Raw genomic sequence first — 26238 nt, 5'->3', positions numbered from 1 at the left:
TCGGAGGTTTTTATCGTGCCACAACTTGGTTTTTTCCTTGTACCACATTGCCGCATTGTATGATTCAAGTCTCAGCTCCTCCAATTATTGCAGTTGCAGCTTCCTTTCCTCTTCACAGGCCCGAGGCTTCATATTCATCTCTCTGACTGCCCAAAAAGCCTTGTGCTCTATCCCAACCGGAAGATGGCACATCTTACCAAACACAAGTCTATAAGGCGACATACCAATGGGGGTCTTGAACGCAGTTCGATATGCCCAGAGCGCATCATCTAGCCTTTTGCTCCAATCCTTCCGGGACGGGTTAACGGTCTTTTCTAAAATCCCTCTAATCTCTCTGTTGGAAATTTCTGCTTGACCGTTGCTCGGCGGATGATAGGGAGTGCAGAGTCTGTGATGTACCCCGTATTTCTTCATAAGCGCTTCCATCGTCTGATTACAGAAATGCGTTCTTTGGTCAGAAATGACCGCCCTTGGTATCCCATATCTACTGAAAATATTTGCCTTGAGGAACCTCGTAACCTCCTTCGCCTCACATGTGGCAGTTTCCTTGGCTTCTATCCATTTTGATACGTAATACTGCCACCAATATGTAAGAGTTACCATAGGAAGATGGGAATGGACCTATGAAGTCCATCCCCCAAACATCGAACACCTCGCAGACGATCACTGGAATCTGGGGCATCTCGTCTTTAGTGGAAATTCCCCCGGTCTGCTGGCATCGGTTACAACTCTAGCAGTACTCATAGGCATCCTTGTTCAATGTCGGCCAATAGAATCCACTATCTATAACCTTCCGAGCAGTCTTCCTTGGACAAAAATGCCCATCGCATGCCAATGCATGACAGTGGTCCAGTACATCTCTTTGCTCCCATTCTGGAATGCATCTTCTGATTACTTGGTCGGATCCCATTCTCCATAGATACGGATCATCCCAGAAATAGTACTTGGCCTCACTTCTGATTTTCATCCTTTGGGCCCGGGAAATCTCTGGAGCACTGGGCAGTTCCCCCGTGACTAAATAGTTTGCTAGGTCAGCGAACCATGGTTCTGCATTCAGCGGGTACTTCCCTTTGTCAGAAACTCCTGCTCCAGTTGCGGCCATCACCTTATCCCAACGAATAAGGCTTGAAGGCTCCTCTGTAAAGTATAGATGTTCCTCCGGGAACGCATCTGATATAGCTTCTTCAGTATCCCTTTGGAAAATTCTACTAAGATGATCAGTTACCTTGTTCTCAGTACCCTTCTTGTCCTTAACTTTCCAGTCGAACTCTTGAAGTAACAACACCCATCGGATCAGTCGTGGCTTGGACTCCTTCTTTGCCAGTAGATACTTGATTGCTGCGTGATCAATGAAGACTATTACCTTCGATCCCAACAAGTATGGTCGGAACTTCTCAAAAGAATACACGACAGCTAGCATCTCTTTTTTCGTTGTGTCATAATTTTTCTAGGCTTGGTTCAGGGTTTTCGATGCGTAGAAAATCACGTAGTTCCTCCCTTCAATTCTTTGACCTAGGACTGCTCCGACTGCAAAGTCACTGGCGTCACACATTACCTCGAATGGGTAATTCCAATCTGGAGCTCTGATGATAGGAGCTGATACAAGCCTCTCTTTCAGAAGTTGGAAGGCCCCTTGACATGCCTCGTCAAAGTTGAAGTCTACGTCGTTCTGCAGGAGGCGGGTAAGTGGTTGTGGGATTTTTGCGAAGTCTTTAATGAACCTCCGGTAGAATCCAGCATGGCCCAAAAATCCCCTTATTTCCTTCTAATTCGTAGGTTATGGAAGCCTAGAGATTACGTCTACCTTCGCCTTATCCACCTGAATACCCTTTTCCGAGACAACGTGTCCCAGAAAAATTCCCTCCTGCACCATAAAGTGGCACTTTTCAAAATTTAGAACCAGATTTTTTTCTCTGCATCTTTGTAATACCAGATCCAAATTGGCAAGGCAGACTTCGAAAGAATTCCCGTAGACCGTGAAGTCACCCATAAAGATTTTGATACATTCCTCCAACAGGTCTGAGAAAATACTCATCATTCAACTCTGAAAAGTGTCTGGCACATTACACAATCCAAAGGGCATCCTTCTATATGCGTATGTCCCGAACGGGCACGTGAAGGTCGTCTTTTCCTGATATTCCGGATCAACGTAAATTTGAAAATATCCACTATATCCGTCCAGAAAACAGAAAAACTTCTTGCCTGCCAATCTTTCCAACATTTGATCTATGAATGATAACGGAAAATGGTCTTTCCGCGTGGCCTCATTCAATTTCCGGTAATTTATGCACATCCGCCAACCGGTTACTAATCTTGTAGGTACCAACTCATTTTTCTCATTCGTAACCACTTGGATTCCTGAATTGTTTGGTACCATATGGACTGGGCGTACCCATTTACTGTCGGGAATGGAGTATATGATCCCCAATGACAGCAGCTTGAGCACTTCCTTAAGGACTTCTTCTCTCATATTCGGGTTCAACTTCCTCTGTGAGTCTCGGTGGGGTTTCGCTCCTTCCTCCAAGCGAATATGATGCATGCAGAGGTCAGGATTGATTCCCACTAAGTCTGACAGAGTACATCCTATGGCTGTCTTATTCTTTCTGAGCACTTCTAGTAGTTCCTCTTCCTGCTCCCTGGTCAGATTGTTGTTGATGATCACCGGGAACGCTGCATTCTCTTCCAAATAAGCATATCTGAGGCCTGGGGGCAGTGTCTTCAATTCCTTCTTCACCGAGCTTGTCTCCTAAGGCAATGGATCCTTCTTTACCTCCTTGGTGATTAATCCTTCAGGTTCAGGAAAATTATCCACCTTAGCTACACAAGCTGATCCCTTAGACTTGGCAGATTTAGGATCTTTACAGAATTTCAGAATTGCTTCGACTAACTCTTCATCTGTCATTCCCAGTGTGTTAACTGCCTCGCACCAATTGGCCACTTCCTTGTCAGTGTAGTGACTTAATTCTGAATTTTCCACCTGTTCCTGCATCAACTTTGTCTCAAGAAACTCTTGGACCAGGGGGTTAATCACATCTATAGCATGCATATTTTCTATGTCCAGTGGCTTCTTCATAGCCTCATCAATGGTAAAAGTAAACTTCTCTCCATGATAATCTAAACAAATGGTTCCATCAAACACATCAATGATTGTCTTAGCAGTGCGTAAAATGGTCTTCCTAAAAGCACTCCGCTAGATTAAGCAGACTGGTACTCACTCATCTTGATAACATGGAAATCAGCAGGGTATAGAAAATCATGCACCTTAACTTTTACATTTTCTAACACGCCCTCAGGACTGATGCATGACCTATCAGCTAATTGAATTACCACCTTCGTATCAACCATTCTTACTCCTTCCAGTTTCTTATAAAGCGAAAGCGGCAAAACATTTATTGACGCACCTAGATCACACATAGCATGCTCGACCTTAATGTTCCCAATTGAAATGGGGAGAGTGAACATACATGGATCAGTACGCTTGGAGGGCATTCTTCTCTTCTGAATCACTGCCGACACGGTTTCTCTAATCACTATTTTGCCGCTGGGTTTGGTCTTCCCAGCGATAAACTCCTTGATAAACTTACTGAAGATGGGCAGCTTTAAAGCTTGGAGAAACGGTAGATTAACTTCCAGCTTCCCAAAAATTTCCATGAAGTCCGCTGGATCCTCCTTTTTCTTCCTAAGTTCCCCTCTGTGGGGAAAGGGTTTCACTTGCCTTTCATTGTGTCTGACATTTCCCTTGGAAGATTCTCTGTTTTCTCTCCTGATTTCTTCCACCTCCGCCTCAACTCCTGGACCTGGGAAATTTTGGTCAGCTGCTTGGGGTACTGGTTTATCAACTTTTCTGCTCTGGTCATCGTCCTCTGTTCTGACATCCCCTGTTTCAGCTTCCCCTGTTCTGGTTCCCTCTGTTTCGGTTCCTTCTGCAATGGAGTTGGAATGGGCTCTACTCCTTTCTTCACACTTGGACCGTCATATTCTCACCCCGATCTCAGGGTTATCTGGCTGATGTTAGCCCTATCTGGTGGTTTAACTGAGGCAGGAATCCTTCCTTCGTTCCCTCGCATCTCACTCAAAGAAGTCGCGATCTGAGAGAGCTGTTTTGCTAACATGTCCATGGCTCCATTCTATTCAGTTTGCGCATCTTGAAGCTTATGCACCACGTCATTGTTGGACTGCATATTGTTCTAAATGTGTTGTTGCGAGTTCACCAGATCACTCACCAATTCGTCAATGTTTTTCGGCTGTGTGGCACTCTACTGGCTGGTGTTTGGTCCTTGAGGGTGGTTTGAGCCATGCCCTTGATTCGGCCGGAAGTTCCCTGGACCTCCTATGTTGTGATATTGTTGATTCTGCCCTTGTTGACTTTGATGGTTGGGCTGAGAGTTCTGAGTGTTGCCTTGGTAATTCCTCTGGTGTGGCGGTACATATGAACTTGCTGGGTTGTTCTGATTCATGTTTGCCCAGTTGGGATGGTCATTTTGCTGCCGGTTGCCCCAATTATTCCCCTCTTGATTTCTGTTCACCCAATTCGGTTGTCGCTCCTGAGGGTTTGGATAGTTGTTGCTCTATTGTTGGGTGGCAGATTCGGATCATTGTCAGACCATCTGAAATTTGGGTGATCCCTCCAGGGAGAATCCCTTTGCCTGCCTGGGTTCCAACTGCCGTTAGGATTCTAGCTCCCCATGGCATTCACCTGAGCTTGGATATCTCTCTCACCTTGCTGACCATAGCACTGGTACACTTCCTCCGGACCCGGCGTTTGCTTGTTCTTCTCTCCTGGGTCTGGGGAATTGTTCTTCCCCAAGGCAATCAGAATTGCTTTCTCCAGCTTATCTATCCTCGCATTTGTCCAGTGTTCACTTTTCACGTTTACTGCTTCTACACTCCCCCTCTTAAGGATGGTGCGAGGAGAATCGTACGTCTTCTTAGCATCGATTAGCCTACCCAAAATCTCTCGGGCCTCACTTACTCGTTTCTGGGTAAAATTTCCCCCGCTCGAGGAGTTTAATAAATCCTTAGATTCCGGATTCGCCCCTTCATAAAAGATGTAGTAAACCTCAGCTTCGCACATTCAGTTGGTAGGGCATGAATCGAGCAATCCCTTGAAACTCGACCAATACTGACTCAACGCCTCATCATAATCTTGTCGGCACGCCAGAATCTCCTTCTTGATTGCATTCATCTTATTCGACGGAAAAAAGTAGTCCAGGAATAGTAGCCTGAAATCCTCCCATGAGCTTATAGAGTTTGCTGGCAGCCTCAGTAGCCAGGTGTTCGCCTCTCCCTTTAGTGCGAAAGGTAGAGCACGTAGCCTATAATCTTCCTCGGTCGAGTTAGGTGGCCTCTTCTGAATGCTGCAGAGTTTGCAAAACTCATGTAAGAACTCGTAGGGACATTCCATCTTGCGGCCATAGAAGTGTGGCATGACCGCCAGTACATTAGTCTTGATTTCTATCAACCTCTGAGCTAGGGTGATCACTATTGCTTGTGCCGGCTCGCCGTTCAAATGAGCATTGAGCGAGCCGATCTCTAGATCGTTGTCTGGTTCAGCTGCCATTCTAACTGCTTCTTCTTTTTCCGAGTGTGCAGTCGACTCAATTTCCTCCTTGATGGGTGGGATTAGGTCTTTGTCACTTTCCGAACTCAGCTGGACCGGATCTCCTGTTGTCAACCCCGATCGGGTGGTAACATGGGAGGCTGTTTTCTTTATCTGCCAACTAGTCTGAGTGTGTCTCCAACCAAATGAGTTATTCCAGTGTCCAGACCTTGAGCCTCTGCTCATAAACTAAAAAGAAAACGAAAAACAACAATTTAAAACTATTTACGCCAAAAATCTCTTGATGCAAACATAAACAACGCGATTCATCCCCGGTAACGGCGCCATTTGAAGCTGGGCGGATGTGGTGTGTGTTTTTTTTTTAGCTCTTCTTTAAATGCAAATTCTTAGGACCAGAGGATTCACTAGAGCACAGGGTCAAGGAGATCGTGAACTTTCAGAATGCAATCGTTGTCATAGCAAATCCCGCTTCAAAACCTGAACCCTGTACACTATTGACTAGTATAGGGAAGTCGGGATCGAATCCACGAGGATGGAAGCGTTAGAATACATTGAGAGAACTTTTGGAGGGTTGGCTGCTGCCACGCAACATGAGGATTGAGTTTTAACTACTAGGCCTGGGAATTGAAATCTAGTCTATTCTAACTACCAGATCTAGAGAATTGAAATTACGTAAAACGTAAATGTATGCATGTTTCATATCCAAATGCAACTTGAGAGTACTCACTAAATTCCTGGGTCAAGTAAAAGAGTTTCCTAAAATAACCAAACACAAGGCATGTAAAAGTAAACGATAAAACAAATTTCCCTAATTGGCCACTAACAAAAATCTGCAATTAACAAACTAAAGCAAACTCGACTATAATTATTGATCGACTTCATCTTCTTCAACAATCAAATACGAAACAAACAAAACAGAACATGAAAACAGAGCATGCTTCAAATCAAACAACGAACGCTAAGATTAAACTAAGAACTATCAGATCTAATCTACTAAACCAAGTAATCAGCAATAACAAAGGTTCCCATGCAGATCCAAACTTACGTACTCAGATTCGAACAATTAAAAGAAATCTAAACTAGATCTATCAGATTCATCACCAACTAGGCCAGATCCACAACTTTCAACATCTTTCCAACTCCTATTCAATCTCAATTCAGTAGATCAACTCTAATCAACACCGATCTCAACTCCGATCAACAAATCAATTGCGAAAAACATCCAACACAGTAATTCAGAGCAGTAAGCATCAGAATCAAACGAAAACTGAATCGAAACTAGATTAACCATAAACTGTAAACGAGTCATAAAGCAATCGTCGGATTCCCGACAAGGAAATAGGCGAGATAAAAAAGTACGTACCAAAAGTAAATTGTTTCTTCACTCATTCTCGGAGTGGTGTACCCTTCCAACTAAACAAAACACCACACTATCTACCCCAAATCTCCCATTGAACCAAGTGCGTGAGCAAAGTGAGTTTTTAGAGAGCGAGCCAGAAATGCCAAGGAAATTTTCTAACTCCGTCTTTTTTTCTCTTATCCCAAGCTTCCTGGTATTTATAGGCGTGGCTCAAATCCCTAGGGCAACGGTCTTCTTGATTTGACGATTGTGCCCTCGAGGATTTCACTCTTTTTCTTCACTTTTTTCTCTCTTAATTCCCTGCCCTGGTAATTGTTCTTCGTTCTTGGGCTTGGCAGATAGTTCACGCACATGGACTTATAAATGCATGTTAGCACCGTAGAAAACACAGAATTTATATATAAAATAGATGCATGAAACGAGCCTTATCAGTAGGTGAGGAATATTTGGCTAAAAAGTGGCTAGAAAAAATAAAAATCCAAAGTAGACTAAAATAAACTCCACTTTTCATATAAACCTAAGACACTTTTTACAATTATTGTCTTTCAACTCACATTCCCAAATCTTTGATATTTCTTTTCTTTGTTTTACAACCTTCTTTCTTTTTCTTTAACATATGCATCATTTCTAGATCAAGCACACTTTTGAATTTTTCTATTTTACAACTTGCACTTTTATAACTTTAAGCACACTACTTTTCACAATTTCCCCTTATTTCTCCAATTCCTTTACAAAAGATCAAATAAAAATAATTATACTAACCCAAGGAATTGTCCGCATTGATTTGGCTTTCAAAGAATAGGCTTAAAGGCTCAAAATTGGCTCCAAAGGGATAAACGAATTTTTATTCAAGGGTCAATAATTTTGGATAAAAAGTAGTTATGAAAAGATGGTCTAACATCCTCCTAAATCAACTTAAACACTATGTAAACTTAGGCAGGCTAGGAGCAAGTTCTAGAAACATACATGCATACAGATAAATCACACATGAACAAAAATAAGGCTAAAATCTCACAAGGGTATACGCATGATTCAAGGCGAACAAGCAATTCATTAATTATGCACATTTTAACCTAACCATCAAATCAAAACATCAAGTCATACTTAATAAAAGATGAAAGAACTTTATATCATAGGTAACTCGGTCTAATGTGTCCCTAAGCATGCGTGTTTTTAAGTTCTTCATGCTAAGTTCATGACAAGGATTCAACTTTGGGAATTTTCAAAAACAAAAACCTAAGCTCATGGTCTACCACTTCATCCCCCCAAACTTATTTACAACAAAGTGTAAAATAATTTTGTAGAGTCGGTAGGGACGTGAGTAAACTAAGAAAGCGATAAAGATACCTTGAAATTTTTCACGTAGAGGTTGGACGGGTTCAAAGAATTCGCGGCTAGGCACTGTGAATGGCCGGTGGGCTGCTGCGAAATCACCAACGGTCGCTGGGCAGAGTCCAGAGACTCTCTGTGCGTTCCTAGTGGGCCTCTACGCAAGCGCTAGCGGTCGCTGGGAATGGTCCAGAACCTGTGAAAAAAAATTCCAATTCCAAAAAACAAACTAAAAACTAATTCAAAGAGATGTTCAAACATAAAAAAAATTGTCTCAAAACATAAAAAAAAATAATGATACAAATGCTCATTTAAAGTCATGAGTTTGACTTCTTCAATCTTGAGGAGGAGCAAAGCCAGCATTGAGATCGTCGAAGGTGCCAATGTGATAACATATTTTGTTGCTCCGCCCATCAATTATTCCAAGTTTAGACATATTTTGTATGTAGGATAACATATCTCCTAATTGGGCGGAGGTGTTGGCTTGGAACTCCTCATTGACATTCGGCCTTCCGCGACGGAGGTTGGCTCTAGTGCGTCGGCGGTGGGTTTCAACTTCCTCCTCTTCTTGTTGTGGCGGTGGCAGCGCCCCCACTCCCTTGAGCTTGAGAATTCTCCACCTCCTCTAGATAGTTTTCGATAGCGTCGAAGGCGGAGTCATCTTCAGGGTCGAAGGCGGGGATGCGAGAAGGAATGTTTCTCCTCCTAAACTCCTCATTGATGGGGTTGGCTTCGATGGCTCGTCGGTGAGTGGCGGTGTCGAGCATCCACATGGCTTGGATGCCCCACGTGTCGATCTTGGTCAAGTGAGGAATGGGGACGGGAAAGTGATCCTGATCCACTTGTATAAAGAACGCTTGACCGCTAGAATCGGTCTTCAATAGCCCAACCGAGAAGAGCACCTCATAAGTGATAAAACGCTCTCACATATCTTCCGCGAACCCCGCGGTCGAGATGCCGATGTGTTCGGCAGGCGCCGTGATCAATCCTCCGCAACAAATATCACTCCCGTCCTTCTTGGAAATCCAGTCAACATAGAGAGTGAAGAGGATCCCATAATTGAACCCCCTTTTGGTGAGAAGACACCACATGACATGAAGCACCATTTGGGAGACACTTCCACCATCAACTCTAGCAAACATTAATTGCGGCATGGCTCGGTAGAGGTACCTCAAGACGGGGTTGCGGATGGATGAGGACTTGGCATACCCCGGCTCATGAGCGTCACTTTTGGGCATCATCGCATCCAAAACATCGGAATATTCATACTCCACTTCTTCATCGGGGTTGAGGTCGTAGCAATGGAACACCTCGCAAAGATCCTCCATGGAGAAAGTTTGGTTGCGGTTGCCGAGGCAAAAGTCGATCCTCTCGGGGTTGCGGGTACGGTGATTCTTGTGCACCTTGAGTGTGCTAAGAAACTCGAGAGTGAGACTTCTATAGGAGGACCATCTCCCTTGGAACATGTGAATCAAGCCGTTACCCTCCCCGACATTGCATAATGCCCAAAAATCCTCCAAAATGCCAAAAGTACCGAGGGGAAGCTCGTGGGGGTATCGTGAGGGCACCGTGTCTCTTGCCGAGACTCTCTTCCACATTGCCTTGTGATCATCCGTCAGAAGGCTAACTCCATAGCTCTTCGAATTATCGGGCTTTCCTCTTGTTGTCATTGTCCTACAAAAGAAAGTTCAAACTCTAAAAGAGCACTAAATAATAGACAAGCAAATAAGGGTTCCCCCAAACTTGCACTCAACTAGGCATACATCACAAATTATCATTCATGTGCAAGTTTGTATCAAATAAGCATCCTAAATGGTAACATGTGATCATGTGAAACAAAATCAACAATTTAGAACCACTTAGATCCATCCCCAACGTAAATTCATCCCCCATGTAGAGATGTATCAACATAGTCAATACAAAACAACAATCTCTAAGACTGCACATGTATTGCAATTCATGGAAGTAATAATAGCTTCACAATGCTATGAATATGATTGCAACATATAACCAACTATGAACAAGAGGGAAACATCAAAAACAACTAACAATTCACCACCCTATGTAAAATCTAACCATTAAACACAAGTAGAAGCATCACCACCATCATCCCATATACTAAAACATGCTTTTCAATAGAACAATTCATCTAGAAATAACAAAATCCATTTAAGAATTTAACCAAAACTTAGAAATTAAAGATACAATTCATATCTTGAGTTGGAGAGAAATGGACGATGAAAGCTTGAAATTTGGAATGGAATGAGAGAATGAGAGTGTGGGTGTATGAATTTGGTGGTGTTTTTGTGGTTCGGGTCATGTGCAAGGGAGAATTGGAGAAGATGGTGGAAAAAAAGGAGAGAGAGCTCACCTTATATTGAAGTTGTCGCGTCTTTGACCTCTCCGTGGCAACTGCTACGAAGCGTGCAGCGACCGCTGCGCGTCTTCAGAAAAAGGCTCGTCTCCAACGGGCCGATGTGGCCCACACAGGGCCCGCTACAGCCCACCCTAGGCCCGAACTGCTCCTGCACACTAAAAACTTTGTTGCGACCGCTGTGGATTATGCAGCGGTCGCTACGATTAGATTTTTTTAATTTTTTTAATGTGCACAGAAAATGCACGGAAATTAAAGGGAAAACATAGAAAATGAAAAAAATAAAGAAATAAAGAAAAAAAAACCAAGTTGGGTTGCCTCCTAACAAGCGCCTCTGTTTTGAGTCGTTGGCTTGACTTGAAGTGGCCCAAATAGGTGGGCGGATCAACGACCCTTGTGATGAAGACCGCGAACTGGATCATTTTATTCCCAATTTTTCTCCACCATTTGTATTTCCCGTTCGGGGTCTTGATCACGAAAACTTTGGGGTCGACTGGAATTTGAGGCTTCTTCTTAGTCTTCTTCCTCTTTTTGGCCTTCTCCTGAGAGGGAAGGTTAGCTTGCTTAGGTGTACCCTTTTTGGGAGATTTGGGAGGAGTATGGACAATAAAGATAGAAGAGTTAGAAGAATTCTCCCCTTCACATAGCCTATAAGGCTTAGACATGTCAGTCATCATGACCGCCCTACATTCCCGCTCCTTCCTTGCTTGTTGCGTCTCTTCATACTTAAGCACCTCGCTCTCAATATTGTAGGTGGAGCGACTGTAGTTGTCACTGATTGTGATCTCGCCTCTACCTACATCAATAAGAGCTTTACATGTGGCTAGAAAATCTCTGCCTAAGAGCAGAGACACATTTTTGTCTACATTCATATCAAGGATAATGAAGTCGGGAGGGAAAATAAAATCGTCTACCTTTACCAATACATCCTCAATCATGTCCACTGTCTTGATTGCCAAATTGTCGGCCAACCTTATGATTACATCCGACGTCTTGAGAGGTCCGATGTTGAGCTTTTCATAGTATTTGAGTGGCGTGATGTTGATGCTGGCTCCCAAGTCACAAAGAGCCTTGTCCACTTTTCCTTCTCCAATAGAGCACCTTATGATGAACTGGCCGGGGTCCCTTTGCTTCACGGCCCTCTCTCGTTGAATGATCTCGCTCCAATGAAGTGGAAACTTAAGGTCAGCTTGGTGGGTTTCTTCTTTCTCATCACGGCCTCTCTTAGTAGCTTCGCGTACCTAGGTATCTCCTGCAATGATTCAACGAGAGGGATGTTAATATGGACCTTACAAAACATGTTTAGAAAATGCTTGAACTTCTTCTTCGGTTGGAAAGGGAGTACAATCCCGTTGTGCCGCATGAGCTCATTCTTGGCAGGGCCCCTGCCTCTTCTGTGGCGTGAGCGATGTGCGGCGGTCCGCTAAACGTCGGGCAGACTCCAGGCGGTACCCCAGTAGCGGCCCGCTGCAAAGTGTGCGGCGGTCCGCTGGGAGTCGGGTAGTCCCCAGATTTCATTCCGGAGGTGCTGCCTTCGTCCTTTTTCTGCTTGACGACCCACTTTTTATTTATATCTGCCACTCGTGCTGCAGCCTTTGCCTTGTCTTCCTCGAGCTTCTTGTGGACTTGGTCCATTTGAGTTTGGATGTTCAGGACGGCAGTGACAATGGTGTTTATTCCTTGCTCGAGATTGTTCAACCTTGCTTCAATAACCCCAATCTTGGTGTCATTGGTCTTTCTATCTTGCACTAGCACTTCTAAAATCTTCATGATCCTTTGGTCATACTTGTCCTCCTTTTTGATTGGTTCAACTACTCCACCTTTGCTAACATTAAACCTTGCAGGAGGTTGCAAGAAATTATTGTTAGAATAAGAAAGGTTAGGATGAGAACGGTTCCCATTATAATTATTAAAATTACCGCCCCCTAGTTAGGGCGATAATTGTTGTTGTAACCCCGATTGGGACCGCCTCCTTGCTGCACGTAATTGATGTCTTCTACGGAGCGGAAGGAGTGTCGGGTTTGGTGACCGCAATGACGAAGGTCGGTGGAGCCAGATCCTCTCTTCTAGATGTGTCCATTTGGTCAACCCAAACTCTAAGCTCGGCCAATTCCTTAGTAAAGGAACTCTCCTCGGCCTCCTCTATGGCCGCTACGATCCGCGAGTTGTGCCTCTCTTTCGACCACCCTATATTGTTGGAGGCGAACTCCTCTATCACCGCCATGGCCTCTGGTCCACTCAATGGACCAAAAGATGGCCTTAAAATCGTGCAAAATCCGAGCGTATCACCTAGCTAGTTGGAATTTAATTATTCCATGAATTATAAATAAGTGTTTCTTGTTGAGTCCACACTTGGAATTAATAAGATATTAATTAATTAAGTCCATAGCAGACACTAATTAATTAATGGACATTTATATCTTAAGTGCGGGAAATAAACATTTAAACAAAATGGAACCCTGAATACTTGTAATTTCAGATTTGGATTGGCAATGCAATATTATTACTGTAGTGGCTGATAATGATATTCAATAAAAACTTGTACTAAATTGTTGGTTCAATTTAATTAGTAAAGCTAATTAGGGGAGGGCACATCCAAACCTCCATAGATACTGACTTGACCAAATATGTAACTATTATAAATAAGAGAATAAATGAGACAGGAGATACTCTTAATTTTATCTGAAAAATTCGTCCCTCTCCCTTACACTGTAGGAGATGATTTTTTCTCCTTTTCCTACTCCGTGGAATTTCTGTTTTCTTTATTTCAGTCCTAGTGTTCTGATAAGATCAACCCACACTGATTGCAGAATAAAGTTCAGGAACCATTTAAAATATCTGTGGTCTAGTATTGAAGATCTTCACGTGGAGAAGTAGCGAGCCATCTACGATTCTTTGGAGAATCAAGAAGGTATTATTCAGCTCCGTAGAAAAACATGTTTTAGGTTTCAATTAATCAAAATCATACTTTAATTTGAGTTATGAGCATGATACATGTGATAATTACTGATACGCTCGGATTTTGCACGGTTTTAAGACCTTTATTTGGTCCGTTTTTAATGTCAAAATCACAATTCATGTCTATATTTCGTATGTTTTGTGTATTTTGGTATTTCGACGTGTTTTGTGAGAAATGTGCATATTTTAGCCTAAAAAGGGAGTCAAAACATGAAGTTAGAAATTTGGAGCTGTTCAAGATGTCCAGCGGTCCGCTGCAACACAGCCGGCGACCGTTGGCGCCCAACGACCGCTCTGGGAAAGTTGTGTATGGGAGTGCATGGCTACCACTACAAGTGATCTAGAAAGTTACAGGATGATTGCCACCGACTGCTGAAACAAGTGCGGCGACCACTGCCCAAGAGACAGAAGCTTCAGATCAACCCACAGCGATCGCTGGCTAAGGTGCAGCGGCCCGCTGGGGAATAGCGGCGAGCAGATTTTCCCTACTTTCTCTCCAAGACTTACCATACTTTGCAACCATTTTCCTTATTTGAAGAGGGGTGATTTCTCCCCTATAAATACTCCCTAAAGCTTCATCAAAAAAGATCTTCTCTTTGCCAAATAATTCCAGAGTTTAAAAGTTAGAGTACTTCATTGTGCCAGGGGTCGAAAAAGGATTTAAGAAGATCATCAAGGCTACAAGGATTCAACTTTTGGATTTTATTTGCTTTAGTTTTTATGTTTTCATTGTCTTCCCTACAATCTATGTTTTTAGTTTATTCTATCACGTGTAACTAAACTCATAGGATTCTAGAGATGTGTTAGTAACGACTTTGGTTATACAATTCTGTTTTCTATTTAATATCCGTTTGTTCTTACTTTATTTCTTCCCTAAGTAATTGGATAATGCTTCACGTTTGAGTGACATATTCTGTGATGAATTTATATAACTTGCTACATAATCGTGAGAAGAGGTTGGCAAGTTAGATCCACTTAGTAGACACTACAATTAGCTTCCTTTATAACAGCACTGTTAATTGAGAGTGATGACTTTTCAAGGGTCTTAGGAGCTTTTAGGAGTTATGTATCTAGGATTTACAACTTTAGTGTTTGTAATCAATGTTTGCATCGCATGAGCATAAGCTAGATAACTCGTTCTATCAAAGTAAGAACTGTGCTAGGGTGTTGTAGTTAGAATTTGTATAACCATAACTGTGAACGCACATCACTGGAATTCCCTTATCTCTTATCTTTTATCTCCGTGATATATATTTGCAATTAGTTGTTTATTGCTTTCAAATTGTTTCAGTCTTTCCAAATAGTAATTGAGTTTTAGTAGAGGGTAGTCAGTCTGTGATTGTTTTCCCTATGATCGATATCCGGTACTGACCTTTAGCTATACTAGATCTACTCTGTATACTTGCAGGCATTTATAATGCTAATAAAAAGTGCATCAATTACGCGAATAGAATTTGTCTAAATAATCTGCTAAATAGATCTATTTCTCTGATTTATTTGTGATTCTGCTGCCAACCCCATCAAATAGCAATCCTAGCACCGCTAAATATTAATCACCACTATCCAAGATATCAGGATTATTGGGTTGCGAAAAACCGCACCATTTGATACGTCAAAGTAATGCATAATCAATGTCGTATGCTCAATGTTAACGTATGTAGATTAAGAAATAGTTATTTATCAAGACCTCGTCTTTCAGTAGATAGCATAAAGACATGTCTTGCTGTTAGATCCGTTCAGTGCTATACCACACCAATGTCATCTTATTTCAGTAAGACTTAGAAATAATCGGACTGACATTTCAACCTTTCACGATAGGTAGTATAATCCTATATGGGTTGTGAAATTCTTCTTTTTCTTTGTTCAGAACTGACCGTGTTACCTTAAAGTGGACGACGCCCACAACCGGTCTATTAAAACAAAGACTTAGACTTTGTTATGTTTCTTATACATTTAAATATGTAATAAAACAACCATTAAATGTAAAACATAACAATATTATGACAAAAATGATCTGTTTTATTCCTTAGAAAATAATATAAGAGTTTTTGCAGTATTCAATCTCTCAAAAGGTGATTTCTAGTCTACAAACTCTAACAACTTGTTCTTTCACAAACGTTATTCCAGAAAACACTCTCTACCCTTGCGGTAGCAACCAGAAGAATTAAAATCAACTTGATAAGGAAAACTACACGCAGATAAACCATATCTCTTTTTGTTTCAACAAGCTTCACTACAAGAGAACTAATATCTCGGAAATTTTGAAAGTCTTCATCTCTTTTCATATCTCACATGAATATAGCAAGTTGGCACTCAAGGGCCTTTTGAAAAATCGAAAGGATAAAAAGAGGCAACTTTTAGTACATTTTCCTTGTCAAAAGAAGAGAAGTCATCTTTAGGATTGAAGCAAGCCATACATCTTAACAACTCCATACTAGCTTCATCGAATCAGTTATCAAGTTCTTGAAGTAATAAATCAATCACTTTTATAAACACGTCATTGAAAATGATGAAGTTATGAAATTAGTTGAATAAAACGTTTTGATATTTCATGAAGGTACATTATTAATATAAAATTATACTTTTATATATAAACACATAATACTACTATATTTTTTCGGTACACTCGTACCCTTGCTCCTTATACCCCATCCACCACTGCTGTGGTGTATGTGTGTTTTGGGAGCATGGCCAAGTTGAGTACGACTCGGTTTAAGGAGATTGCAATCAGCCTTGATGCTGCCGGCCATGATTTCGTTTGGGTTGGGTTGGAATGTTCATAAATTGAGGAGTTCAGCTTGAATGGATTCTAGTTGCTCATATTGCTTTGGTTACATATACGCTATTGAACAACATGATTGATCACGGTTACCTGATGTTGAAAGAAAGTGTTTAAAAAAACTAACGTGTTAAAGAGAAGACTGGAGGTTTTAAAGAGAATGAAGCAAAATATATTAATTTGAAATCCTAAATTCCTAATGAAACATTTTGTTGATTTATACTTCCATAATAGATGTTACACTTTGCATTTTAGTTTGCCTCACAAAAAATGTCACATTTCCTTTTTTGAAAAAGTTCTCTCTCACATTAATGTAAATATACTCCCTCCGTCCCGGCTAAGATGACACACACGGGATTTTAGGAGTTATTGGTTAAAGTGTTTAATTGGAGAGAGAAAATGTGAGTGTAAGTATTTAAATAAAGAGAGAAAGAAAGATGAATATTTTAATAGGAGTGAGAAAAAGTACTTGAGTGTATTAATTGAAGAGAGAAAGTTTCCTAAAAAAGAAATGTGTCATCTTAAACGGGACGGGAAGAGTATTATTTTTCTCACTACCTAGCACACAAAATGTCTACTAAACTCAGAGTTATTCTCGAACTAAATTGTCTACTAAATTTAGAGTTATTCTCAAACTAAATTGAAATATAATTGAAATTTTTTGTATATGTGGCATAATTTTCCTAGCAAGTTATGGATGACGACGTATTCCCTATCAATCCATGGATCAGATTAGTACCCACGGATTCGGAACCGCCGGTTTCGGTTTTAGAAATTGCCGAACCGAAACTGTATCGAGAGGGTGTTTCGCGGTTATAGCTCCGGTTCCAAAACTGCTGGTTTCGGTTTCGAACCGGAAGTTTTCCGGAGGTTTTTTACGGTTCCTAACCGCCAGTTTTTTTCGGTTTTTTGTGGTTCCGGTTGGAAAATTTTTGAACCTGAACCGAACTACGGTTCAAAAATCGACGGTTTTAGTTGTGGTAAATTCTCACGGTTTCGGTTCGGAACGGTAACTGGCAGTTACGATTACGGTTTCGATTTTAACCGCCGGTTTTAGTTTTAATATATATATTTTTCTTTTTTTGGTAAAAAAAGTGGGCAAAGCCTGAATACAAAAAAAATTAGCGAATATAAGCAACACCTAGTCTATCATGCACCAACACCTAGTCTGTCATGCACCATCCAGCTATAGAGGCTCGATGGAGGGACCTCGAGCTCGTGAACACCTAATAGAATTCCAGAAGAGATCAGGGACCAAGTTGCAAAATGCACAAGTTTCGGTTCGGAACGGTAACTGGCAGTTACGATTACGATTTCGATTTTAACCGCCGGTTTTAGTTTTAATATATATATTTTTCTTTTTTTGGTAAAAAAAGTGGGCAAAGCCTGATTACAAAAAAAATTAGCGAATATAAGCAACACCTAGTCTATCATGCACCAACACCTAGTCTGTCATGCACCATCCAGCTATAGAGGCTCGATGGAGGGACCTCGAGCTCGTGAACACCTAATAGAATTCCAGAAGAGATCAGGGACCAAGTTGCAAAATGCACAAGTTCAAATTCTAAGCTCCAACAACTAATTCTGTTAGGAGCGATTGAGCTATGGTTGAGAAGAGTTGAGCTACCGGTTGAGAGCTCACAAGCGAATCAGTTCATTGAGAGTGAAATACACTATCTGAGTGAGGAATTGAGAGATTATCATCTCTGTTTTGTGCTAAGTTCACGAGATGGTGAGCTAAGTGAATTCTTGAGTGTATTTTCTCTTTGAGTGTTGAGATTGTTGTGCAATTGTAATCTTGATTCATTGGAATAAATTCATCGTGATTCTCCCGTGGACGTAGGTTCATTGAAACCGAACCACGTAATTGTTGTGTTCTTTTGATTCTCATAGCTGCATCCATATTGTTCGACGAATTGTTCAAGAGGGTGCGTTCTTCATAGTTGATCGATCGCGGTGTTTCTAACAGAATAAGCGTAATGCGATAAAGACTTAGGCTTTGTAAGTGTCATTAACATCACCATCAGTTTTTAGAGCTAATGTGAAGATGATTAACTATAGCAAACCAGAAAATAATAAATAGTACATAGAAAATCCAATATTATGGTACATACTGTCTGTTTACCTAGAAATTCAACTATACTATTGCCAATTTTTCTTGATTTATTTGCTCTTTCCGCTTTTTTACTTTCGTCTACAGTGGTTGGACTACCACTCATCTCTTTCAATTTACCATGGATATAATCAAGTTGTTCACCCAAAAACTTTATCCCCTCAACAGTCAAAGATGCATCATCAATTAATATTGAAGCCTTGTACGATAACTTGGAGCGCCGTGATACTAAAAAATTTGTTGGATCATCATTAAAGCTTTCATCATCCATTGTATATACAACACCAACCTTTGCTTCTTGCGTCCATCACTTAAGAATATATTTGTCCGGTAGTTCAAATATTTGGCTAATGTGGAAAAAAGCTAGCATGTGTCTACAGGGAATACCATCAAACACAGTTGCATGATATATGATCTCTCTGTATATCATACACAAGTAGCCTCGGATTCGAGGAAGAATAGCTTTGAAAACTCATCACATTGTAAATCACAATATCATCTGATTCCTCGCTTGTAGAGGCAGGTTGCACAAAATAACCATGACTTCGACTCATTTCATCTTGGAACTCCATCCATTTCTTTTTCGTGTACACTTTAACCATTTGAGCTTCCATCAGCCACTTTGTTTTGATTTTGGGATACTCATTCATGTCAATATAGTCTGCAACTAACTTATTGTGTCTTTGGCGTCTTAATGAGATCTTGTTAGAGATATACTTTTTGAAAAATGAATGTGAACTCTAAACTCTCATATCTCTGACTACTTGACATCCTAGCAAAAAAACATGACTAAAATATGCAGGAATCCACTTATGTAGTAATTCATACATCAATTGTATCCAAGTATTTTGCTCTAAATTAGCATATTTAATAACCTCAGCCCAACTTTGTCCAAATTCCTCAGGAGATGTAGAATTTTTTATAACATTCTTGATACTCAGTTAATGATCTCAGAAAGTCACTGGAGAAATCTTGTCCGGAAATTTGTTCAACAATATGTGCCGCAAGCAAATAGCGATGCACTGCTTTTGGAAAAACTTGTGCAATTGCTTTCGTCATAGCCAAATATATGATTCGGTCTTCTCATCACTTAAGAATTAACTATTGTTTGATGATGATGATTAACCCCTACGAAAGGTCTAAAAATCATTCCATACTTATCGGTGTTATAAGTGGAATCAAACACAACAACATCACCAAACACACTATAGCCCATCCTTGATTTAGTACCTGCCCAAAAACATCATTTGAATCTATTACCTGAATCAGCCTCGTAGCTAAAGAAAAATGTTGAATCCTTCTCTTTCTCGGATGTAGAGAATTCTATCACAGTTTCTGCATCAATACTCTTTTGTTCATCCCTTAGGTCTCTCTCAAAATTTCTAATATCTCTTTCTGTGCAACCTACATTTTCTAGCACACGACACTCGATCTCTAATAGTTGCATTTGGTGACACAAAGGTATATTAGCTTCATAAAATTGTTGAGTCAATACTCTCTTCACAGTTGAAAAACTACGATGTGATCGAAGCAAATGCACCTTTGAAGGTGTAGAAAGTCCATGATTATGACCTTCTGTAAACACTAATACTCCAATCAGATCCAATTTGTTGCTTGACAATAGTCAATAGAAATCTTTGCCTGACAACCAGTTCTAACTTTACCACGAGCTCTTGTCTTAATCGGACCACCACTCAGTGCTCTTTTAGTCGAACGAGTTTCATCAGCTTGTCTTGCTTTAAAGCAAACAAATTGTTCCCAGACAACCTCATTTGTCATCATATTCTTTTTGCTATTGCTAAATCTTGCGCTAAAACCTACTTCACGTGCATACTGATTGTAGAATGCAAATGCACCATCTACTGATGCAAATTTCATTCCAATATCTGGCTTACGGTCATTTGCAACTTGAGGAATATACAATTGGTAAGTAATGGTGGCTGAAAGCTACAAACTTTCATGTGAAGAAAGTGATAACCAAACAAAATCAGCTGCAAATCTTCTACAATGTTCACTTGAAAGATAAACCTCCAACTGAGTGAAATTTCAAAATTGAAACAACCTCATGCTGCAGATATTTCATCCAGCAACATTTTCCCTTCTTTACTCAATTCCACCTTCTCCATCTCCACCCTGCGATGCATGATGGGCCTCTTCTTCCCGGAAGCTGCGTAAGTTCGAATCAACGACTCGAACACCTAACCAGTCGGCTCCTTCAGGATCTTCACGAACCCTTCAGCGCCCCCGACATCCTTGCTCTGCTCAAAGTGCCGCATAACAGCCTCCACGACTTCGGGCGATGGGTCCCACTCGGCTCCCGTTAGCCCAGCCAGCTGTGACGGCATTGTTGATGCATTTCACGAGTGGTTTGAACTCTTCCTTCTTCATGTAGTAGTCGATGTAATGCTCCCAGGTTTTGGCATTGGGTTTTGCTCCTCTCCTCTTGGCGTGCTTTCTCAGCTTGTCCGCCTTCTCGGGTGAACCTTCTTTCAGATAAGCGCCGATGAGCAGATTCGCGATACGTATATCGAAAGTCGAGCTACCGGTCGCCCACTCGTGGAAACATTTCTCAGCACCTGGTAGATCATTCTGCTTAACCAACACATGAATCATGTTCAGATAACTCAAGTTTGCGGTTTTAGGAAAAGCTAGCTTAAACGAATGCCACACTCGATACACTTCGAGCAGATTCCCAGTGCGTCCGTACAGTGTGATCAGGAATTGGTAAGCCGAGAGTTTTCTGCAGGCGTTTCTGCTCTCCAGTTCCTTAAGTGCCGCCTCAGCTTTATCAAACGCTCCGACATCAGCATAGATGAATGCCAGATTGCTGTATGCCGTCCAATCTGCTGCAACTCGGCCATCTCTCTTCATCTCGTCAATAACCCTCTCGACCCCGTCAACATCACCCGTGGCAGCAAGAGCCCTCATCCACACGTTGTAGGTGTAAACGTCAGGCATGACGCGTTTTTCATGTTTAGGCTCATGAGGCTGTTGTACGGCATGGAAGTCATCTCCAAATTAAGTTCTTTCATCCTCTCGAAGATAGTCTCTGCATTTGAGAGTTTGCAGTAGCAAATGAGAAGCGCGCTGTAAGTGTGATTCGTTTTTGATGAGTCCGACAGAGACATGAAATAGGTCTCGGCAGCAGCAATGCCTCTGCTTTTCGCTATCAGATCAAGATGAATGGCTTGGCCACTCACGGTTTTATTCATACCTCTCGGATATCTGTGGAAACAAACGACCGTGTCAGATAATCTAGTGCACGTTTAGATAAGAATTGAGCTGTAAATGAGGAAAATTATGAGCAAGCAGGTTAGGCATAGTGTGATTTCAATGATTCTCTTTCACCACATTGCAATGCTTGATTCACTCACCATTTCTTCCGCCTCTCACAGTTCAAATACTCGAACAACTCTCTTCGTTCAATTCATTTTCTGTTCTAAATAAACTAATACAATTGTTTCATCAAATTATTTCAGTCAAGATGCACATTTTGCAAATTAAGAGCCCTAATCATATCATCAATCAAGATAACACACACACACAAAATCATAAGCTCCAATGCTCGATATCAAAAATCAATCGCACACACACATACTAAAAATCAACAAAATTAGGGCGTGAAATTAGTGACTACCTTGACAGCGGGTCCGTACCATTTGTAGGCACTCTTACGCGACTTGAGAAACTCGTTCGTCTTCGCCCTGACGCTCATCGGCTAAATTCCACGAAACGACATTATGGGGCGGTGTATCCGCCATTTGTACCCGGAAAAAAAAGAATTCCAATCATAAGAAAGACGCGTCCTCGCCGCCATCGCTGAGCAGCTTCTTGTACAGAGCCTCCGTCAAATACTTTTTCGACGATCGCTTCACTACGCTCCTCTTCTTCGCGAATTGCTGCATAAACGTCGACGCCATTTTCCCTCTTCGATTCAATCGAAACTGAGCTGATTAAACTTCAATTTCAGCTTCGAATTTTTATTTAATAATTTATCTATAAAACAAAATTTCAGTTAAGAGTATATAATTATTGTGAAGAAATTTTTTCTATTATGTCTTTTTTTTATGGTACCATTTCATAAGTTGTTGGAAACCCTAAAAATTAGGGGATTCGTGTTTTTGCCTTTTATGTGTGTGCAAGTCAAATACATTAATTTTTATTTTTCTTAAACATATTCAACTACTATTAGATTATAAGAGCATCCGCAGCGGTTGAAGGACGGCGTCCGTCCGTCCGTGCCAGCGGCACGGCACCCGCTGTCCGCCGCTGCGCTTTCGCCGCTGGCACGACATTGCTCGATGCATTGAGCACGTCCGTGCCAGCGAGCAGCTGACGTGTCCTCATCTGATTGGCTAACGGCAATACCGTTGGTAATTTTCTATTTTAAAAAAAACAGATTTTAATTAAAAAATCCAATTAAAAAAATATTTTTCCACTTCCCAAAAAATTATATTCGTTTTCTCCCCACTTTTAATTTATTTTTCAATTTTTTTCTCCAAAAATTCACATTTTCATCTATAAATATCCCTACTTCCAAACAAAAAATTTCACACCACACTACACAATTCTCATCTAAATTCTCTCATTTCCATTCTTCGATCGCATGTGGCAATGATACGGGGTCTCCAAAGAGCATTGGGGGTAGAGCCGGATGAATAGTCTTCCACGAGGGTATTTTTAGCCTTTAATTATGTAATTTTTATTTTTAGTATTTTAATTATGTAATTTTTAATTTTTAGGATTTTAATTATGTAATTTTTAATTTTTAGGATTTTAATTATGTAATTTTTATTTTTTTTATAATTTGTAATAGTATTCCGGGTAATTTTAATGCATTTTAATATTGTGGAATGTTTTTATTTAAATTGAATAATAGAATGGTGGGACCCTCGAGCTTGTCCTTGCGGAAGAGCACGGATGTGGGTGTTGTGCTCTTGCCTAAGGACATGGAGTAAAAGTGGGTTCGGGCCCACATCCGTGCTCGTTGGCAAGAGCACGGATGGGGATGCTCTAAACAGTGGTGGATCCAGGATTTTCGATTCGGGGGTACGACAAATAATTAGGAGTTTTGAAATCCTTACATTCTTTTTCATTCTCTTAGTTACCTTATGAAATTTTATATAGAATGCAAACATAATGACTAACGAGAAATCATATAATGTAAAAATATTTATTGCGGAGTAACTTTTAATTATTTGAAAACAAAACATGGAAAAAGATAAACAAATTGTTTTAACAAAATAAAACAGAAAAATATTAAATAAAAATATCTATTGTGGAGTAACTTTTAATTGTTTGATAAAACTAAACATGAAAAAAGTTAAACAAATTTAATTGTTTGATAAAACTAAACATGAAAAAAGTTTAACAAGTTGTTTTAACAAAATAAAACAGAAAAAAATTAAAATAATATAGTAGAATTTTCAATTGTTAGAACAACATAAAAGCTTCAAAAGAGACAAGGAAACCGAGAATGTAGTCAAAGAGGTTCGCACTCGGAACCTCCGTGTTAAAAGCAATGCATAAAACCATCAAGCCAATGATACTTTTTTGTAAGCAAATCTGTATAACTTGTATTTAGCCGTTTTATTTGGGGTACAATGGTACCCCTTGTTATGAGCTGGCTCCGCCAATGGCTCTAAATGGACAATTGTCGATAGTTATGAATAGTGAATGATTAAAATTTTTAATTTGATTTGTTGAAGACGATTGTAGCACTTATGATACTACTATTAATGTCGATTATAAAGAAGTTTTTGCAAAATTAATCTACTACTATTACTTTATTATTACATGTTGATTTTATTTATTTTTTTCTTTTTGTACTTGATTGTTTTTTTTTTTTGCAATTGTCACGACATTGATATTTTGAACACTAAAACCCATGACTTAATTATTTCATAGTATTAATGGTATTTTTGTATTCCATTGTATAAGTTTTTAATTATGTGTTACTAATATGTGGTTGCTCTATTTGTTGTTGAAATCAAAAAGTATTCCAATCAATTTTGATTTATTTCAAAACTTATTTATGTTTATGGTTTTAACATGTCTAATAAATACGATGAGAGAAGGATAGATAATTTTTTCACTGAAAACTCCTTGAAGGATTGCCATATTTACAGATGACTTTCACTGCAATAATGAAGTCATTACAATCCAAAAGTGAATGTGAAGTAAATGCACATTTTTCTGTAGGAAGGGATGACTATGATACCATCATTATTTGTAAGAGCTGCTGCCTTTTTTGCTTTCTGTTATTAACTTTGATTCATCGACACCTTTTTTTTGCTTTCTGTTATTAACTTTGATTCATCGACACCGGCGCGGCTCTCCAAGTGAAGTTCCTCCTCTTGCGCTTGCTGTGGTCCGACATCACCTCCGTCTCCGTCTTCTTCAGCATCTCCCACATGATCTGCACATCCTCATACCCGCAAGTCTGAATGTCGTCGTGAAGCTTCAACAGCCCAGCACCTACACAAGAAATAGCATCATCAGTTTATTGGGTAACAAACCCATATCATACCATAACAAAGGGAAGTTGGAAGCAGTATGTAACTCCAATTATTTTGAGGCCTTTTGGGAGTGACCCAAAAACAAATTCGTGCGAGCTTGACCCAAAATAGACAATATGCAATCGACGGTCCTAACAAGTAGTAGCAGAACCCAGGTGGCTTTGGGTTAGGCCCTGAAGCCATTTCCAACCATTTGCATCAAATTCAAACTCATTTTTGAGTATACGTCACGCTAAAAAGTATTTTTAGTCCAACTATTTAAGCCAATTCAAAATTTACACAATTTTTGAGTTTTTATCTCATAAAATTTTTGCAAAATTTTTGCAGTTACACCATATTTGGTGTTGTTTAAAAAAAAACACCCAAAAATAGGTTTGAGTTTAGTGTATGGTTGGAGAAGATTTCTATACCAAAACTCATTTTTGGTGTATGGTTGGAGATGGGCCCAGGATGACCTAGCGGCCAGGGCTGGAACGACTCATATTCGTGTCGACTGTGTTCCCCATGTAGTCTCGATTTGAGGGGAAGTTTTTTGGGTTGCAAACTAGGAAAAGAGGAAAAGATGTGCATAGGCATCTATCTCATCCACAAAGAATCTGATTCTTTGGGTGTTGCCATAACCTGCCTACTAAAACACCAAACCCTACTTCAAATCAGTCAATTTCTAGATCAACTAATACAACACATAAATCCCACAAAAACCTCAAGAAAATAAAAGAAAACAAAAGCCAAGAAGAGAGAAAAAGGAAACACAATTGGTTTAGTTCTTGTCATCTCACAAAATCTAATGTTTTCTTGAGTGGAACTAACTAGTGGATGCACTAATCCGCAAGTGGATCCAAATCAAGAACCTATCCTTTTTCATACTACATTTTAAATGCCTCATTTGACCAAATAGCTTATAAACAACATCATCCTCCTTCGATCTAATTCTCCTTCTAATTAGTGCTGGTTTCATCATCTTCCACACGAGGTTAAACAAAACGTCGCATCAGAATCTATACATCCAATTAGCAAGAGTCGGTTAGGATCGGAAACGCCAAAGTCTAGATTCGGAAAAAGAGTTTTGGCTAAGGCCTCCAATGGTAATTAACGAAACAAGTAAAAAAGGCAGTAGATGCCCTTTATAAGTGAATGCAGCAAGGAATCTTACTACAGTAAGTGAAGCAAAGATAAGGCTCTCATCATTTTGCGAAAGTCTCAGTCTCGTAGATGCTACGCTACACCCCCATGGATTCCATTCTGGT

The 26238-nt window shown here is 40.3% G+C and overlaps 1 protein-coding gene and 1 pseudogene across 1 annotated transcript; both read right to left on the bottom strand.

Moving 5' to 3' along the window:
• Positions 1 to 1447: 1447 nt before the first annotated feature.
• On the bottom strand, positions 1448 to 5074 carry LOC121808932. The gene is made up of 6 exons (XM_042209488.1): positions 4720 to 5074; positions 3262 to 3923; positions 2771 to 3190; positions 2393 to 2725; positions 1805 to 1864; positions 1448 to 1762 (listed from the first exon to the last, which is right to left on the bottom strand). The coding sequence occupies exons 1-6, from the start codon at positions 5072 to 5074 to the stop codon at positions 1448 to 1450; spliced, it is 2145 nt and encodes a 714-aa protein (XP_042065422.1).
• Positions 5075 to 20244: 15170 nt separating this feature from the next.
• LOC121806632 lies at positions 20245 to 22532 on the bottom strand (annotated as a pseudogene).
• Positions 22533 to 26238: the final 3706 nt, after the last annotated feature.

This window comes from Salvia splendens, chromosome 6 (assembly GCF_004379255.2).
Source record: "Salvia splendens isolate huo1 chromosome 6, SspV2, whole genome shotgun sequence".
Taxonomy (NCBI): domain Eukaryota; kingdom Viridiplantae; phylum Streptophyta; class Magnoliopsida; order Lamiales; family Lamiaceae; genus Salvia; species Salvia splendens.
This window is presented reverse-complemented; position numbering and strand designations above follow the sequence as displayed.